Raw genomic sequence first — 20541 nt, forward strand, 5'->3', positions numbered from 1 at the left:
GCTCTGTTGGCCTACTGCAAATAGCTGGCATTATGAGATCAAAGTTCAAATCCAAGCAACCCCTGAAGATCATTATTCATCTTCAGAAAGCCAGTTGTTCATCTTACAGTGTATCCCCATCTCATAATACCTTATAATTTTTGTGAGATAATTATGGAAAATTTTGAAGGACTCTAAAATAATTTTAAAAATAAAACAATAGGAGTTGCTGCATAAGCCTTCCAGATGACATGAGTTTGCAGAGGGCTGGAAGAACCTTATTCAAAACTCTCATAATTTTAAAATGTTTTGATTTGAATTATCATGTGTAAAATGCACTCTGCAGATTTGAAACAATGCCCAGTTTTTTACTGGGAAGCAGTTACCTGCAATGAAATGGGATATCATTTTTTATAAAACAAATGACATACTGTATTGTATCATAGAAGAAATGTACTTTTCTTCTTGGTTTTTTTTCCCCCCTTTCTTTTCTCAACAAGCCATATTCCAAAGGTCTTCACTTCTGTCCCACTGACCGGTGTTTCATAATCTTCCCAGAGAAAGATGAAATTTCCTATCTAAACCTACCTTTTCATTCACACAAAGCAACCATTTCACTGCCAGGGTGAAAGGCATATTAATTCCATTAATTGTAATACAGAAATGTTCCCGTTCCCTTATTTTGGGAAGAATCAGTACCATTAGTAGGTGCATGTGGAAGTGACAAGAGAACCAACAAAGGGAACCACATGTTTCTTTTTACTACTTTTTGAAAAGGTGCTTTGAAAATGCTATTAAGCCATTTTAAATGTACTGTACTCTAAAAATGCTATTAACCCACAAGGCCAATAATGGACATTGTGGGTTATATCCCATTAACAGGATTGTTTTTCCATGAACAGAAGTATTTCTTTTGTTTCATTAATGGAACTAGGCAAAAGAAAGATATCTGTGGAATCCTCTTCCCTTTCAATTTAATCCAAACAAACAAGACAGATTATTTGTTCAATTGGATCTTTATTCTCATTATATTGAATTGTTTGCTTGCAAGAATAAAAATGCTGATGAACAAAACATGTTGTAATTAGAATTAAGAGCTAATTATGCCTCAATTTTAACAAAATATTGTACTGGTTGTATTATACATTTTGTACATTTGCTTTATTGTTTTTTGGTTTTGTTTTTTGCCTCCTATTGGTATCATTTATCACATCTGGACCCTAGTTTACCAGAAACAGTAACATGTTTGAAAATGGTGGTTTAAAAAAAATAACATAGGAGCAAAATGTCACAATTAGAAATAACTGAATGTTAAATGAACAAGTTTTCCATTGATCAAGTTTTTCTTTTGACAATGCCAAGTAGAATACAATTTTTCTAATGTAATTCAAGGTTGAGTAGATTGGTTTTGTTGATAGTGTTGAACTACAATTCCCAGCAGTCTTCATCTTCAGCTAAGCTGAATGAGGCTGTTAGGAATGGTGGTTCAGCCATAGCTGGGGTAACCAGTTTCCATCTATAATGTAGTAAGGGTCTATTTGGTGTAGTAGCTAAAGTGCTGAACTAGAAACCAAGAGACCATGAGTTCTAGTCGTCCCTTAGACATGGAAGCTGCCTGGTTGATTTTGTACCTGTCCTGAGAAAAGGTGGCAGGTGCAGAATCAGCCAGACAGCTTCCATGTCTAAGGGAGGACTAGAACTCATGGTCTCTTGGTTTCTAGTTCAACCCACCTCATAGGGTTGTTGTTGTGGGGAAAATAGGAGGAACCTTCCTTGAATTGTACAAAATAACAGGTGGGGTATTAATCTAAGAAATAAATACCACTTAAGCCTATAATGACATGAATAACCACACAGGTAATCCATTCCTCCAAACATACAGGAGGGAAATAAAATTGTTTGTTGTTGTTAAAATTAAAATGTTTGAATATTTAAAAATGTTTAAAAGTTACTGAGAAATGCTCTGGAAATGTTTAGAGAAAGCAGAAAATAACCTCAGCAGGTGGGAGAACACCAGGGAGTCCCAGCATTGTAGGGAAGTCTCAGAAAATCTCAGAGCAGGACAACATTAAGGCACTTCTATACAGTGTCAAGAAAACTATACGGGCATGTCCAGTGGAGTCACAGGAGACAAGTTCTATTTATCTTCCCCCCCCACACACACACACAACTTTTTATGTAAAAAAGAAGGGAAATTTTAGTAGGCTCCAGGAATTCATATAGGAATCGAAGAATTGTGTGATGCCAAGCTGGCAAGAGAGGTGTAAGTTTCTAAAATCAGTCATGCTTATGAAATGTGGAAGCAGAAGAAAAAGGAAGTTTATAATAATGTCTATAATGTGGCATTTTGCCATATCAATTGTAGAGGGTTGCATCCAATTTGAAAGGAAAAAACGGTATTTCAGAACACAGGATCTGTCTGTAATTCTTTAAGCCAAGTGCCTCTTTTCCCAGGATCCCATGACAGCTGCAGAGGGTAACCACACAATTCCAGGAAAAGGTGTGGCTGCTCTGAGAAGCTGCAGACAGGTGCTGCTTCTTGCCCCAGCATGCTCCAAAGGATTGACTTCAAGAGATATTTTTAGAAGAGCTTTCTCTAAGAATTCTCCTTATCAAAGTAAAACAAATGCTTTGTGGAAAAGGGTGAGGGTTGAACTGAGAAATAAGTTATTTGATCTTGGCAATTTAAAAATTGCCATCTAGATTCTAGAACTACAAATGGGAAAGGGTTTTAAAAAAAAACAGGATAGCTAGGAATTATCACAAACATAAAACATTATGGGCTATCAGCTTACTAGCTCACTTTACTCTTCCTTGAGAGACACTGATCTGAAATAAAACAAACAGCCCAAGACACTGAGATTCCATATAACCTAAACTTATGTCAGGTCCAGCCTAAGAACGACGAGAAGTCAGTGCATTCAAAACCCCAGTTCTTGATTTGCTTTCACCGTACAGACAGAATCTTGCCAGACTAAAGCTACTCTAACTGACCTAAGGGGAAATAACCTGGGATACTCTAGGGGGGGCTATCTGTTTTGACCATACAGTTAAATAATTATGGTATTTAATTATCATCATTATTCAGTATCTTAAAAGCAAAGAAGCAAAGAAATAAAGAGGCATTATTTCCAAGAAACATTAAAGTAAGAAAATTCCTTTAAAATATCACCAGTAGATGCATCACCATCATCATCCCTAGTGACACAGATGATTTGTTTTATGGAAGCCCATTTCCAATGAGTAGATCCCCTACTTTGGGCAGGTCAGCATAAGACATAATTCTGTAACTTCAAGTGCCAAAGGAACACTCCAAAAGCAATGAAGCAATAGTCAACTTAAGCTACAACTAAAATTCCTGAGCCATTTTAAGGCAGTAAATCAGGGATCCCTAATTTTGTCCCACAGGGTGCAATGTGCCCACCCAGACTCTCCTTGGCACCCATGAGGCTCCTTGCCCTAGTTGATTGCCCTAGCAGATTTTGTTTAAAAATTCATTTAATTAAGACATAAATTGACAGGGAAGTAGCATGCTTCAAAGCACCAGCCTCAAGCATAATATATTTTTGAAACACCTTCTCTAATACCCAGAGGTAATCTTAGGAAATAAAATGGTTGGTGGCTGCAGCCCATTGTGTTGTTTGGAACTATGCTCCACTTCCTCAGGAAAAAAAAAGGGAAAGCCAGCTAAGACAACAGAGAGTTTCTGAAAGGCATGAAGTGAAGGTGGGGAACATCTCTCTAGTTTTCCTTCCCACCATGGCAGCCATTTTGTGCCACTGTCTGTAACATGCTCCCAAAATTCCAAATACGCCCACTGGCTCAAAAACATTTGGAGACCTCTACTCTAAATTCTTATTACTATTATTATTATTATTTTAAACAAGGCAGATTGTTTAAAAGAAGAAACAAATTACCCTCAAAAAGGACAAAATATTTGCATATTCTATGCATATATGCCAATGTAGACAGAAAACTCTTAAGCAGAAACAGAATAATTTCCCCCAAAGTAGGGTCCACTATGTGCTTGCTTTGTCTCTTAAAAGTTGATACTTGACCCCAACACTCCTGCTCTGACAGGTCTTTATCATTAAACTAGACTTTGGTCAAACCTCCAGGTACAGGATGCCCTGAAATAGAAGGCTTTTCTCAGAGAAGCCTTCCAACTGTGACCACTTTAATTAGGGCAGAACAGCCGAATATACAGATGCTGTTGCAGCAATAGGCTGACCCTGTAATACTCCTCCAGAAGAAGGTGTAGCACGCCATATAAGCACACCAATGCGGGATTTAGCAAAGTTAATGTAATACGGATGGTGAGAGAACAGAACAGCAGTAATGCATTCTGACTCAGCAGTTCTACACTGGCATTTTCAGGCATACCATGTTTTCTTGGAAGAAAGATCATTTCAGGTTAGCATCAGAGTATCCTGAGAGACTGAAACATATTTTACATTTAGTTGCTTCCTGCTTATTTTAGTTTCTTGGGGGGTTGCTGTTGTTCCTGAATCCATAATATTTCAATTTGCTCTTAAGCTGCCATAAAAAAGTATTTTTTAACTTGCTTTTTATTTGTTAACTGTATTGAAGAGACATGGAGATCACTTTGCATGTTTGGAAATGACTCAAGAATAGAGTTCCGTAAACTTTATGTTCCATACTGAAATAACTACATTAGGTGATATCCAAAGTACATACTTTAACTTGGGCATCGATGTGAGCAGTCACTGAGAAACCTCTAGAGCTTCTGAAATGAAAGCAGAAGGTGGGGTTTTGGCAAGAGAAAAACCTGTTCATATGCAATGGGAGCTATGGAATTAATTGCATGTACTGGCTGCATTTTGGATCTTTAAATTATAAGCTAAGGCCATACTTATTCAGAAGGAAGTACAACATTCCAAATATACCACACTTTTTTCCCCCTACAAGGCATACACAGATCAAAGGATAAATATATTTGCTAAGCCACTTCTCTGTGCTACTTCTGCAAGCTTAGCAGCTGGCAAGGAAAGAAAAAACTCATTAACATACTAATGATGTGCCCCATTTTAAATTCCAGCCCTGATTATTATGTGATTAAATCTACGCCCTTGACTTCTGCCTCCTTCTATCACTGTAAGAGTAAGGCATCTACAACAGAAAAGCAAGATTTCACTCTCTCGAGCATTTGATCGATTGATTATATGCCATCAAGTCATTTTTGACTCCTAGCAGCCACATAGATTTTCCCCAAGACAATCTATACCTACCCTGTTCTTTCATGTCTTCCAATGGTGCACTCATTGCCTCTGTAACTGAATCCATCCTTATCTATCTATCTATCTATCTATCTATCTATCTATCTATCTATCTATCTATCTAATTTATCCCCGCCCATCTCCTCCCGTCGGGGGACTCTGGGCAGTTTACAACAATCGATTAAAAACCATCTTGCTGCTGGTTGTCCTCTTCTTCTCTTCCCTTCTACCTTTCCCAGGATTAGAGCCTTTTCCAGAAAGCTGGGTCTTCGCATAATATGTCCAAAGTAGGATAATTTGAGCCAGGTCATTTGTGCCTCAAGTGAGAACTCTGGGTTGATTTGTTGAATGATCCACTAGTTTGTTTTCTTGGCTGTCCATGATATTCTCAGGAGTCTTCTCCAACACCAAAGTTCAAAAGCATCAATACGCTTCGTATTGTGCTTCTTTAAAGTCCAGCTTTCATTTCCACAGAGTGTCACATGGAATACCATGGCTTGCACAATTCTGATCTTTGTAGGTATAGACACATCACGGCATTTGATGTGGCTTCGTGGCTCCTCAACCGAGTCCTAGTCTGTGGTGTATTTCTTGACTGCTTGTTCCGTTAGTGTTGATGGTTGATCCTAAAAGCAGAAGCTATCCACCACTTCAATATCTTCATTGCCAATTCTAAGGCTGGTTGTTCTACCTGTTATCATTAGTTTGCCTTCTTTATATTTAATTTTAGTGTCATTTTTTCACTGTGCTCTTTGACTTTTAGTACTAGGGCTTGCAGATCCTTTGCATTTTCAGCTATCAGGGTTGTGTCATCAGCATAGCACAAATGATTGATGGTTCTTCCTTCAATTTTAAAATCACACTTGTCTTCTTCCAGTCCAGTTTGATATATATTCTGCATTTACATGCATAGATACACACTCTTATTTAGAGCTATTTTAAATATCTGAGAGTTATCTTGTTTTTTTAAAAAAAAACATGAATTGTGAAGTTATCTGCTGGACACTGAAAATTAAGGTACTCATTTAACATCTATTGCAGTTTGGTGACACTTTCAAGGTGACACTTTTTCTCCCAGTAAAGTTATTGGAATTCAGTGGAGTTTGAGACCTCTTGCAACTGTCTTATATTCTTCTCATCACCTCATCTTTGTACTGTGAGGGCAAGGAGACCATCTTGATGCTCTGACTATCTTGATCAGTGGCAGCCAACACTGAAAACTACAGGAAGTGAAGTTTCTTTGATTCCTGGTATTCCTGGGAACCACAGAGTATGTGTACACAGCGAAATCTTGCAATGTTGAAAATACTGTAATGGGAAATAATTCTTATGGGCTATTGTTTGTCCCACTAATGTTATCCTGTTTATAGCCCTGTAATATCCAGTCAGGCTTAGCTCAAACTGACCTCCACAGTGATGAAAATATCTCCCATTATGTTTCCATAGTCCTAGATATTTTAGCTCTTTCTTCTTTTTCACAAGAACTGTTTCATTTTATTACCTAGGTTTTCTTGTTCAAAAAAATGTTTTGTTTATTTGCTGATCAGGCTGGGAAAGGGTTTATTGAAATAAATATAAAAATTACTTGCAAACATCCCTTTTTGAAACAACTAAAATGCATTCAGTAATAAACCCATGCACACTTTGTTTTTGGTCCTCTGTGGAGAAATGATAGGGTTTTTTTTTTATTTCCCTTGAGGAAAAGTTCTGAAAGTTGGCATGAACTTCATAAAATAAAATAACCAGCCCATTGGTAGAGCTAAGAGCCATCCAAGCCAATCCAGAGAATTGCAGGTGATGGGGGCAATGGCACAGAAAAGGCTTTTTAACATCATTCAACAAAGCAGCCACCACTTTGCCTCATCAGCCATACTATTGGAAAGAACTTCTGTGCATGCACAGGCATGAGCAGAAGACCTTGGCAGGACCTCAAAGCAGCTGCATCAAGGATTGGCACACCACAGATTCACTTCCAAAAGTGTGCTTCACTCATGAATGAAGGCCCCATCAAGGGATCTGTAGAGTCTTGGCAAACCAAGTCTCTACAGAGACTCAAGGATAAAAGGTAGCAGGGGCAAACCAAGGTCCTTTGGATGGGACCAGGCTCAAACCTGGTTAATTCTCAAATGGGAGACCACCATGAAATCCTGAGCTATAGACTAGATTGAGAAGTAAATACAAAGGCTATGGAAAACATATATTGGAACATCATTTCCCCAGAACTTAGATTGGCACCTACCCTTCTGCCTTTAGGAAGGGCCTAACCAAAACTTGGTTTGGCCAACTTGCCTGGGAATCCAGTAGTGGTGGGATGGAGCCTATTCAATGGCTATACTGTTAATAAATTGGAGTGCACTCTTGCTGATTATGTTTTTTATGGTTTCAATAGTTTTTACAATATTGCTTTTAATGTGCTTAAATGTTTTTGTTGTATGAATTTGGTTGTGCGTGTGTGTGCATGTGTGTTTTAACTCTATGAGCCACCCAGAGTCACATATGTGAGATTGGCAGCTATATAAATTGAACAAACAAACAAACAAAACCCACTTCTGTATTGTGACCAAGAAAACTATGTGGACAGGTCCATGTACTCACCCGAAATCAAGCACAGTTCAAGGGAGATTTTAGCTTTAAACTAAAAATGGACTACTTAGATTACAAAATGGAGTAATACTGAAAAATGAATTGTTGGATTATATACTGTATATATTAAATTTTACCTTTTATTACATGAATAATTCATTCATTATTGGTACACATTACTGGTTGTCTACACTGATTAAAAGAACTATCAAACTCTACCAAAATTAGGAAACTTCTGCAATTCCAGACTGGGTAAATTTATAATTAATACTGTGACTTGCATTAAGTGGTTAAACAATCTTTATTAAGATTTGTGAAGCATCTCTAACCCTTTGAACGGTTGTGAAAACTCAGTATCAAAATACCTCTTGTCTTGATCCTTTTATTCACATTACACAAACAGAGAGAGATACCAACTAGCCCCAGGCAAACCTGGACATGATAGAGGGTGTATACAGATGTTATCACATCTAACTATACTTTATTTGTTAATGAGTTGTATAGAGTTTATCAGCTTTATAAATCTGCTGAAAGGCAACCTATCTGATTATGTCACAATTTATTAATGAGGTTTCATTGCTAGATAGGCAGAAGTTAATAATCAGCAAATACTCTACAACCTCTTAAAAGTTCACAGTAGTACCATATAAATGCTATTCAGATAGCTTGACTGCAGAGGTAGATCATTTAGGAGATCAATAAATCCAAAAATAGTCCAGCAACATTTGGAAAACCATGGCTCTCACATGCCTGAAACAAATGAAGCCGCTTGTAAATTTAGAACGCGTCATACGCAAGTAAAATATTACCTATCAAAAATCTTTCAGCAGACCCCTAGAAGCTATCGCAGCTGCTGATGATATAGTGGCACATTAAAATTAAAAAATAAACAAAAGCAAAGATTTACCAAATCTCTAGAAATGCTTAATAAAGAAAAAAGCATTTCAAGAAACATTCCCATTGAAATGATTTAAAAAAACAAAAACAAAAGTCAGCCATGTTAAAATGATATTAGCATATGGTAAATAGTGTCAGTTTTTACAATCCTGAGGCATGTTTTTACTAAATTTATTGCTATACACTTCATATAATTAGATCAAAAACAAATTACTGTAGCCTAAAGAAAGATGTGCTCTACATGAGAGCAAAAGTGAAAAGGCAGGTGGGGGTGGGGAAGGAAATCACACACTTTAATTATTTATATGGCTTGCAGCATTTTGTGCTCCACTGCACTGTATTATACAAGGCAACAGTTTCAGATTTTTTGAGAATTGCAAGGAATTCAAGGTTCATTTTTTAAAAAGAACATTAGCAGATGTGTATTCTGCAATTTGTTTATACTCCAATCATCAAAGGATGATGAGACTCTAAAAAAAAACATGCCTAAAAAGTTCTGAGTTTCCTTTTCTCAGAAGAAAGCCCCCAAAACAGATTTATACAGTACCCTGACTTTCAAAACTAATTTGGGAATGTAATACTACAGTTTTTAAAATGGGAAACTGAGTTAGTGTGCATTTATTTTGGGAGGTGGGAAATCCTTGAGCTCTACTTTTAAGAGCAGTTTGGAAGTCCAGTCAAAAGGAAATTATCAAGAAAAGGATCAGTGGAGAGTACATTTGGGGGGGGGAATAGCAAAACTTTTTTTCATTATCAAAGATTTAAATAATAATAATAATAATAATAATAATAATAATATAACAATAACAATAACAATAACAATAATAACAATTTATTAAATTTATATGTCACTCGGCTCCCAGTGACTCTGGGCAGTTTATGTTTAACATTTTCTACAAGCCTAATCTAACTGTTAATCTTAAAACAGTGTCTCTGTTCTTCTATATATTTACATATTAAGCATGGAAAGCTTTTATTATTTCCCTAAAGCTGTGTATATAACAGTATATACAGCTGTACCTACCTACATATTTACATGAACCCTGGAGAAGACTGATTCTGTATTTTCACATACACAGAGATACAAAGGCACTAACAGCACCCTCGTGTTATCTCTTCATAATCAACCAAACAGTCTTTCTCTTTCCTGCATTAATGAACCACCCTTTCCTCATACAACCTGCTGCTCAGAAAGTCCAAGAACAAAGAATAATTTAATTTGTCTAAACCACTTCAAGTTTTGAAGATGTCTGGAAACATGAACCAACCTCTTTCCTGTAGCAGAATTACAGTGGCAGTATAATTGGCAGTATGCTCTGCTCTATCCTATTCAAAGAAAATCCCTCTAAAGCAGTGATTCTCAACCTTGGCAACTTTTAAATATGTGGACTTCAACTCCCAGAATTCCCCAGCTAGCCATGCTGGTTAGGGAATTCTGGGAGTTGAAGTCCACATATCTTAAAGTTGCCACAGTTGAGTAACACTGCTCTAGACTATACAAATATATCCAGTGTCCAGTCTCACAAAAACACCAAAATACACAATTGGCTATTTGGATCTTGACCATTTAATGTGTCATAATTACCCTAGAGAAGGAAATGTAATAGAAGCAATAATATTTACTTCACTGACAAACACTGAAGAGATTGGATAATGTCACAACAATCCAAAAAATAGGTTTTCATTTAGCAACAAGTCTTTTTAATGTCTTTTTACTCCAGTTACTTCTATTTCTCCCAAGAATGGTTCAGTTGTGAATGCTTCCAGCCATCTCATCCTTTTTCTTCTATGTGTGGCTACCCTATAAATACTAAGAGATTTTGTATTTCCGATGTTTCTCTTCTCCTATCATTAAGGATATCATTAACCATTAAACATGTTTACATTTGCAAGACAACTGTGTTTACTACACTGACTAAATCTATTGGTATTTCATGTAAAAAAAAAAAGCATACTGCTTCTAAAGCATTGCAAATTATGTCCCTATTCTGTATGCTTACAGAACAAAATCCCATTTCCCTAAATGTTTCCTGCTGGGTTTGCTATTATTAGAGCATCTTCTATCTTTTTCTACAGAATGAAGCACATGTGGTCATATTTACAGAGTTGTACTATATTATGCAAAGCTGTCAAAGCCCATGACAATCCATCTCAAATGTCAGGCAGCCAGCTTCAGTACTGGGAGCAAGCAGAAAATGACTCAAAGGAGAGAAAGCTTGCTATATCATCAACATATACAAAGCCAGCAGAAAAATGCCACTCATGAATGACAGGGATAGAAGCTGACAGCCCTCACGACGCAGTATACCTCAAAGCTCCTGGCAGAATTGCCCATCAGAGATCTTCCTTTAAAATGTCATATAAATTAGAGTATTGTTTGTCAAATCAGGCAGAACCCTAGATGGCATCCTGCATAAAAATGGCAGACTTCTGTCTCCCCAACAGCTGGCAAATTGCTCTACTTACCAAACGCAAACTCCTCTTGTTCCATTTCTTCCTTCAGTCTCTTGTAACTTTCTTTCACTCTCTTTAGTTTTTGGATATTTTTGGCATTCAGAGTTGACCATTCACTGAGCAGCCCTTCCAGGCGATCTCTTTCAGCCATTAATGATTCGATTTCTTCTGCAAGATCTTTAGCAGTACAGAAATTACCTCCTGTGCATTCAACAGATGAGATTAGGAAGTGTTAAAGACAGGGAAGAAACAAAACATTGATTTTTCAAATAGACTGCTACAAAAACTGAAGAGCTAATCATTTTTATAGGACATACAACCTGAGCAATGAACATATATTTAATGTATTCATTGTTTTTATTTTCTGAAAGTCTTTGACAATCAATTACAATATAAATGCAAACAGTTGTTATTATTATTGCCTTTGAGTCAGTCTTGACTCCTGGCAACTGCCTGGACAAGTCCCTGCCTGGACAAATCCCTGCAGTTTTTCAGAAGTGGTTTGCCATTGCTTCCTTCCTTGGGCTGATAAAATGTGACTGGCTCAAGGTCACCCAGCTGGCTTTGTGCCTAAGGCAGAACAAGAACTCACCATCTCCTGGTTTCTAGCCTGCCTTAACCACTACACCAAACTGGCTCTCTAAACAGTAGTTAAGGTACTATAAAATAGTATAAAATGACAGGTTTAATTTTAAAAATAAAGTTGAAAAAAGAGAACAGAAAAAAAAAAACACCCAAACCATACCTACAGCATTCATACAGGGATAGCCCAAGGGAAGAGCTAGCTCTGTAACAAATCCCTAAATTATGTATTCAGGAATTTCAGGCTGGAAAACCTTTCAAAGTGAAGGACCACAACTGAGAAGGCCTACCCACAAGGAACTACAAGATGGTACCCTGCAGTTCTCAGCACATGCTGATGATCTTAGCAAGAGAGCCAGTCTGTAACAGCAAAGACAATCTCTCAGGTACCCACATTGTTAAGGTCCTTCTGCCAGCCAACAGCAGTGCCTGCAGTTGCCTAAGCAATAACATAACATGTGCACAGAGAACCCAGCAACCTGGCAGACACAGAATTTTGAGAGCAGACCCAAATAAACATATAAATAAAAAATCTTGCATCAGTTTACAGGTTCTGGATGAAGCCCAAGGTCCATAGAGAACCATGCTATGGTACAATGATTGAGGTGTTGGATTAGGTACAGGGAGACCCAGATTCTAGCTAACTCTCAGCCACAGAAACTCACTGGGTAAATTTGAACCAGTCACTTTCTCTCTTAGCCTACCCTACTTCAAAGAATTGTTTCTGTGGGGAAAGATAAGAGGAAGGCGTGATATGCATACAGTGGTGAACTCCAGCATGAAAGGCAGGATAATCTGGTAAATTATTTACTCCAAATCAATATAAACTTAAAGTGATTCATAAAACTATCAGCAAACATAGTCATTATGGTTAAAATATTCACAGCAAATAGAAATAAATTAAAACGAGCAATAACATATCAAAGCTGCAATACAAGGATTAATGATACTGAGAAATGTCTAAAACAAATCATAACAAACCCAATTGAAATAATATCAATAATTAAGTTAACATAATTAATTCAAGACAAAATAAATTAAGGATGGAGATAACAAACTACTCGACCAAATGCTCTTCAGAAAAGTTTCATCTTCAGTAGCTTCTGGGATACCAGTAGGAAAGGAACAAGCCTTAATTCTAAGGGGGTATTCCAAAAGACCAGACCAGCAACTAGCAAACAGCACCTCCTGGCCTCCATTCCCTTTGGTTAACAGAAATGAGATACAATCAAATGCTTCTGCCTGGAAAAACAGATTGGATAGGCCAATTCAAATAGGAGAACATGGTCCTGTAAGTACCTAGATGCCAAGCCAGATTTATCAGCCATCGCTTCAATATTAAATACTTATTTTCATGAAGGTAAATGTAAAAAAAATGTTCAGTGAAGAGACAATAACTTATAGAGATTGCAAGATTAAGTCTTTGGTTCTAATAAACCAAAGATGACATACACATAGAGATAAACCACATTTACACACCATTCAAAAGAGACAATAAAAAAGCAAAGAAGGAAACAAAAAGACCAAAAAAACATCCTTTCCAGCAGCCAATGCCCAGATAAGCAGGGATTAACACCAGACAAACAACCCAGCGAAAACAATACCCTAATCAAGAAACTACCAAGGAGAAAACCACACCCCCACCAACACTGGCAGGGCAAGCTACTGTATATAAACAGGGAGAAAACCCCACATTCACCAGCATTGATTATGTTACTTAGTCAGGTAATGAAACATGTGCAAGCAAACAACCAAGCTCAGAGAGCACCAAGGACTCCAAAGATAAAATCTTTTAAGACTCTTTGAAATCATCAAAATCACCTCACTGGTTTAACTATCTTCAAATAAGTAGCATAGTCCAAAAGGAATTATAAAAATAAAGCACAATATTTAAAGTTCACTGAATTTAGAAAAAAAAACGTAATACAAAATTCACAACCTCTCTTTGAGCTATTCACAAATTGTTATTGAAATTCAGCTCAGAAACTGAACAAGTTAAAGATTGTATAATAAATGAATGCAGAATCTAAACAAGACAATTGAGATGCAACAATGGGAAGATCAGCTGAAGATAAATATTAAATTTACCATGAATATCACACTTAGAGAAAACTGGCACAAGATGTTTTACTGTTGGTATATTACTTCACTACAGATTCCCAAAATCAATAATTTATTTTCTAAAAATTGTTGGAAATGTAATAATGAGGTTCTAGCATTCTTTCTTATTTGGTGGTAATGTTATAAAGCTCAACAATTCTGGAAGATGATTTATTATAAAATAAAACAAATCTTAAAGGTGGAATTATCTTTCCTGCCAGCTAATTCTCTATTAAACATCACCAAACCTTATATTCCTATAAAGTATATGGAATTGGCATACTTAATGCCTCTTATTGGAAATCACATATAATTCCCTCTTTAGAAGAATGACAAATTAAACTGTGGGAATATGCATTAATGTCAAAAATGATTTCATATTTGAAAAATAAGTCTCATAGAGTTTAATTCAACTTGGAAACCATTCATAGACTATAATTTTACAAATGGACTTGTACCAAATCCAAAATTTGATTTCTCTAAACATAAGGCTTTAATTAGCTCTTGCTTCAGTTGTTAAATTTAAATCAGATAGAAAGTCTTATCAATTATTTATTTTGACTTAATGATTCTTTTTAAAGTGGCTCCCTTTGACAATTATAGAATATCAACTTGATTTTAATAATGGTTCTGATCTTATAGGCAGCACTAATCTAATGTTAACTTTGAAATTTTTACTCAATATAGCATGTAAATCTTTTCTATTTTTTTTTAAATGAATACAGTTGAAAAATTGAAATAAACCTCCCTTGCCTGTTATGCTGATATACACTGTGTACATGCAAAAAGGTTACATTTCTTAAATTTGCTATAGAATCCCCAGAAAACATATACAGGATCAATATGTGCTGAGTCCAGAGAGTGTCTCCTTTCCCTACCACCCAAATGCATCACATCATCCACTTCTGGGTTGTGTTAAAGTTACACAATAGACCAACCAAGTTCAAGGACTTTTTTTTTTAAAAAAAGCTTAGCATTTCCTTGGTAGTGCAAATTCTCCATTAGGTCAGTAAGACCTGTTGAACTGCAATGAATCATTTATTTAGAGTCAAGTAACCTCTACGACTTACATGATTGAAATACATTATAAGATGATATACTAACAGGCTCACCCATGGAACTGGGGATATTCAGAATATAAACTCTTCATGTTCAGGAAGATTCATACTATTATTAAACAGTCAGTCTTTAGCAAAGGATCGTTACCTTGTTGTGGTGCTGGAGCTTGAGCACCTCAATGATGCCATGAGCTAAACCGTGAAGGGCCACCCAAGACAGGAAGGTCATGACAGAGAGGTCAGACTAAATGCAATCCCTAGGGAAGGTAATGGCAACCCACCCCAGTATTCTTGCCGTGAAAACTAAATGGATCAGTACAACCAGAGATATGTCGGTATACCATTGGAAGATGAGACTCCCAAGTCAGAAGATGGTCAAAATGCTACTGGGGAGGATCTGATCTTATAGGCAGCACGAATCTAATGTTAACTTTGAAATTTTTACTCAATATAGCATGTAAATCTCTTTTCAACTAGCCCCAGACGTGATGACGCAGCTAGCTCAAAGCCGAAAGGACGGCTAGCGGCCGACGGTGCTGGTGGTGAACAGCGAATCCGATGTTCTAAGGATCAACACACCATTGGAACCTGGAATGTAAGATCTATGAGCCAGGGCAAGTTGGATGTGGTGATTGGTGAGATGTCAAGATTAAAGATAGACATTTTGGGCATCAGTGGACTGAAATGGACTGGAATGGGCCACTTCACATCAAATGACCACCAGATCTACTACTGTGGACAAGAGGACCACAAAAGAAATGGAGTAGCCTTCATAATTAATAGTAAAGTGGCTAAAGCAGTGCTTGGATACAATCCAAAAAACGACAGAATGATCTCAATTCGAATTCAGGGCAAGCCATCTAACATCACAGTGATCCAAATATATGCCCCAACCACAGATGCTGAAGAAGCTGAGCTAGAGCAGTTCTATGAGGATCTGCAGCACCTACTGGACAACACGCCTAAAAGAGATGTTATTTTCATCACAGAAGACTGGAATGCTAAGGTGGGCAGTCAAATGACACCTGGAATTACAGGTAAACATGGCCTGGGAGAACAAAAGGAAGCAGGACATAGGCTGATAGAATTTTGCCAAGACAACTCACTCTGCATAACAAACACTCTCTTCCAACAACCTAAGAGACGGCTTTATACATGGACTTCACCAGATGGACAACACCGAAATCAGATTGACTACATCCTTTGCAGCCAAAGGTGCTGGACATCTATACAGTCAGTAAAAACAAGACCTGGAGCTGACTGTAGTTCAGATCATGAATTTCTTATTGCACAATTTAGGATCAGACTAAAGAGATTAGGGAAGACCCACAGATCAGCTAGATATGAGCTCACTAATATTCCTAAGGAATATGCAGTGGAGGTGAAGAATAGATTTAAGGGACTGGACTTAGTAGATAGGGTCCCAGAAGAACTATGGACAGAAGTTTGCAACATTGTTCAGGAGGCGGCAACAAAATACATCCCAAAGAAAGAGAAAACCAAGAAGGCAAAATGGCTGTCTGCTGAGACACTAGAAGTAGCCCAAGAAAGAAGGAAAGCAAAAGGCAACAGTGATAGGGGGAGATATGCCCAATTAAATGCAACATTCCAGAGGTTAGCCAGAAGAGATAAGGAATTATTTTTAACCAGCAATGCACGGAAGTGGAAGAAGACAATAGAATAGGAAGGACAAGAGACCTCTTCCAGAAAATTAGAAACATTGGAGGTAAATTCCAGGCAAAAATGGGTATGATCAAAAACAAAGATGGCAAGGACCTAACAGAAGAAGAAGAGATCAAGAAAAGGTGGCAAGAATATACGGAAGACCTGTATAGGAAGGTTAACAATATTGGGGATAGCTTTGACAGTGTGGTTAGTAAGCTAGAGCCAGACATCCTGAAGAGTGAGGTTGAGTGGGCCTTAAGAAGCATTGCTAATAACAAGGCAGCAGGAGACGATGGCATCCCAGCTGAACTGTTCAAAATCTTGCAAGATGATGCTGTCAAGGTAATGCATGCTATATGCCAGCAAATTTGGAAAACACAAGAATGGCCATCAGATTGGAAAAAATCAACTTATATCCCCATACCAAAAAAGGGAAACACAAATTGCTGGAAGAAACATTAACAATCTCAGATATGCAGATGATACCACTTCGATGGCTGAAAGCGAAGAGGAACTGAGAAGCCTTATTATGAAGGTGAAAGAAAAAAGTGCAAAAGCTGGCTTGCAGCTAAACCTCAAAAAAACCAAGATTATGGCAACCAGCTTGATTGATAACTGGCAAATAGAGGGAGAAAATGTAGAAGCAGTGAAAGATTTTGTATTTCTAGGTGCAAAGATTACTGCAGATGCTGACTGCAGACAGGAAATCAGAAGACGTTTAATCCTTGGGAGAAGAGCAATGACAAATCTCAATAAAATAGTTAAGAGCAGAGACATCACACTGACAACAAAGGTCCGCATTGTTAAAGCAATGGTGTTCCCAGTAGTAACATATGGCTGCGAGAGCTGGACCATAAGGAAGGCTGAGAGAAGGAAGATAGATGCTTTTGAACTGTGGTGTTGGAGGAAAATCCTGAGAGTGCCTTGGACTGCAAGAAGATCAAACCAGTCCATCCTCCAGGAAATAAAGCCAGGCTGCTCACTTGAGGGAATGATATTAAAGGCAAAACTGAAATACTTTGGCCACATAATGAGAAGACAGGACACCCTGGAGAAGATGCTGATGCTAGGGAGAGTGGAAGGCAAAAGGAAGAGGGGCCGACCAAGGGCAAGATGGATGGATGATATTCTAGAGGTGACGGACTTGTCCCTGGGGGAGCTGGGGGTGTTGACGACCGACAGGAAGCTCTGGCGTGGGCTGGTCCATGAAGTCACGAAGAGTTGGAAGCGACTGAATGAATAAACAACAACCTCTATGACATATATGATTGAAATACATTATAAGATCATATATTAACAGGTTCACCCATGGAACTGGGGAAATTCAGAATATAAACTCTTCATGTTCAGGAAGATTCATACTATTATTAAACAGTCTAAAGCAGTGTTTTGCAACCTTGGCAATTTTAAGACATGTGGACTTCAAGTCCCAGAATTATGGTGGCTGGGGAATTCTGGGAGTTGAAGTCCACACATCTTAAAGTTGCCAAGGTTGAGAAACACTGGTCTAAACTGAGGCCTGAATCATAATCGGGGTCACTCCTGCTGCTAGCTTTCTCCCTCCACCTGTCTTTCTCTCTCCTCCTCAATATCTTTCTGCCAATGCCACCAAGCAAAGTTTGAAAAGAGAGAAAAGGGGAAAAAATTTAAAAAATTATTTTTCCACAAATAGGAATAATCAACAGTATGGGCAACTTCCTAAACACAGAAGGCTGGTATCCTTAAACCTTTTTAAAAATTGTTATTGTATGGAGAAAAAAGAAAATAAAAAGTGGAACGAATGGGGTAAAATCCCCAAAAATGTAACCTTAAACTGACAATTATACCTCCCAAGCATTTCCAGATATGGATGAATCAGATTGTGGATGAGCATAAAAACTTGAGTGGAACTGCAAACCTTCACTAACAAACCAAGTTTACTCTCACATGCCCCTCTCTCTTGTTGTCCTTTGGAAAGCACCTATTCTCTCTCTCTCACTGGCACATACACAAATTCTTACTCCTCTGTCATACATGTACATATCTAGAGGTAATAAAATTCAATTTAAAAACCTGAACATTTTTATTTAAGTACATTGTTTGTTTCTTACAGTGGATTTTATAAATACAAAAGTGTAATATATATTTATAATTTTTATCTTAAAGAATAGGTTGACTAATACGAAGTAGTCTGATCTAACCCTCCAATTACTCTCTAAAGTTGAATCAATGCCTAAACTGAATCTAATGAACACTTAAAAGGTTTGTTCCTATATAAATGACAATCTAACCAGATTTTTTTCTCGGACACAAATATTTACATGCTGCTTGCCGAATATATGTATTTTATTTTCATTTCACAAAAACAGTTTTCCAGAAATCTTGGCTTCAGCTTATTAGTCATCATATACTTTTCATTTATGGCAGATAAGATGATAAGATAAGAGCTAAGGCAGAGAGACGCACAAAGGAATAAACTAAAAAGAAGATAAAATTATCCAATAAATAGATTTCTCCATTCTCGTATTTCATCTCATAAATGATCAAGGGGGCAGATCATATAGACAGATTCCATTTTCCAATTCTATATGAAGAATATGCAGTCCTCTAGCTGCTGATGGACCTCAACATACAGACATGTGATTAGAACATTATACTAGGACAAAGGACGTCCAGGTTTAACTCTACAATTGGCCATGGAAGTTCCTTGAGAGATTTTCAAGCAATTACTGTATCTCATTTCCCAAACTACCTTACAGTACTACTGTGGCCAGGATAAAAGTGGATGCAGAGCTTTGTATGCCACCTTCAGCTCTTGGAGGATGCATCTAATGAACAAGGACTACAGTAAATTTTATTGATTATGTGCCATCGTTTTCAACTCCTAGCAACCACATAGACAGATTTTCTTCATGACGATCTATCCCTAGCCTATAATACAATAATAATTAAAATAACAAATAAATAATCATAATAAATGAATAAATAATGCATTTATAATAATGAGTTGATAATAAGTAATAAATAAATAATTCATCCATTCATTAAAATAATAATAATTAATGTAATACAATAAGTCTTAGCCACCATAATATCTCATCAGGGATGCCAAATGTTGCACTTCAATAACATTTGGACAGCCATGCTGCATCCCTTCCAAGCTGGCATTAATTTCTTAGCCAGAAAATATGTTGCCAACTACTGCTGCATTTATTCCTTCATTAAACTATCCCAAAATCAAGGTTCTGTAATTAGAAGTCAGTTTATTCTTCTTTGAAAGGTCAGGGAGAAGATACTATCCTGATTATTAAAGTTTTATGCTTACTGAATGATTACTAATTCCCAGAAGGAAACTTAATATCAAGACTTGAAGCTCTGACAAAATAAGCCCCACATCCCAGTTAATAATTTATAAGCATTTTTGCCTCTAATGTATGCTCAGGAGGCAAATATGCCCTTGTTTGCTTTTCTTATTATTTTATTTTATGGCAGCAGGAATGTGACTTCAATTCTAAGATGAAATATCAAAAACTCATCAAGAAATGAGCATGTCACTCTCTTAAAATGCCAGCAGTGAACTCCTGACCTCAATCACAGTAACTAAATTGGCACTTTCTAAATGCCACATGTGGACTCCTTTCTAAACATACATACATACATACATACATACATATATAAATCTGCCTCAGCAATAAAAAAAGACAAAATAATATGGTATTCTAATTTTATTTTTTAAAAGACTACGTAAACATTATTCTGGGAAGCATCTCGTTAATATCATTTGATTAATACAGTTCTGCATTTTCTTGACAGATTTCTACTTTATATAAACTGCACATTGTAATCTATTCATTGCTTGCCTTTCTTGTTTCATCATCTTCATATACTTGTCAGGTCTTGTTAAGCAAGCATTCAGCCTTTTCCTAACGTTTAAAAAGAAAATGACTCCCAAAAAAGCTGAGGAAAAAAAAGTTGATAGTGCTCAGAATGATTTTGTTCAGTCATTG

At 37.0% G+C, this 20541-nt stretch overlaps 1 protein-coding gene across 3 annotated transcripts in view; it reads right to left on the bottom strand.

Moving 5' to 3' along the window:
- Positions 1 to 20541, bottom strand: part of DISC1 (DISC1 scaffold protein) — a 158587-nt gene that overhangs the window by 84864 nt on the left and 53182 nt on the right. For 2 of the 3 annotated variants that reach the window (XM_063307009.1, XM_063307017.1), the window contains one exon: positions 11163 to 11351. In XM_063307009.1, the coding sequence (XP_063163079.1) occupies positions 11163 to 11351 (189 nt within the window). Of the gene's footprint in view, positions 1 to 8341; positions 8550 to 11162; positions 11352 to 20541 lie in introns of those variants that run through there. The other variant, XM_063307027.1, reaches the window with a different exon arrangement.

Source organism: Candoia aspera, chromosome 1 (assembly GCF_035149785.1).
Source record: "Candoia aspera isolate rCanAsp1 chromosome 1, rCanAsp1.hap2, whole genome shotgun sequence".
Classification (NCBI taxonomy): domain Eukaryota; kingdom Metazoa; phylum Chordata; class Lepidosauria; order Squamata; family Boidae; genus Candoia; species Candoia aspera.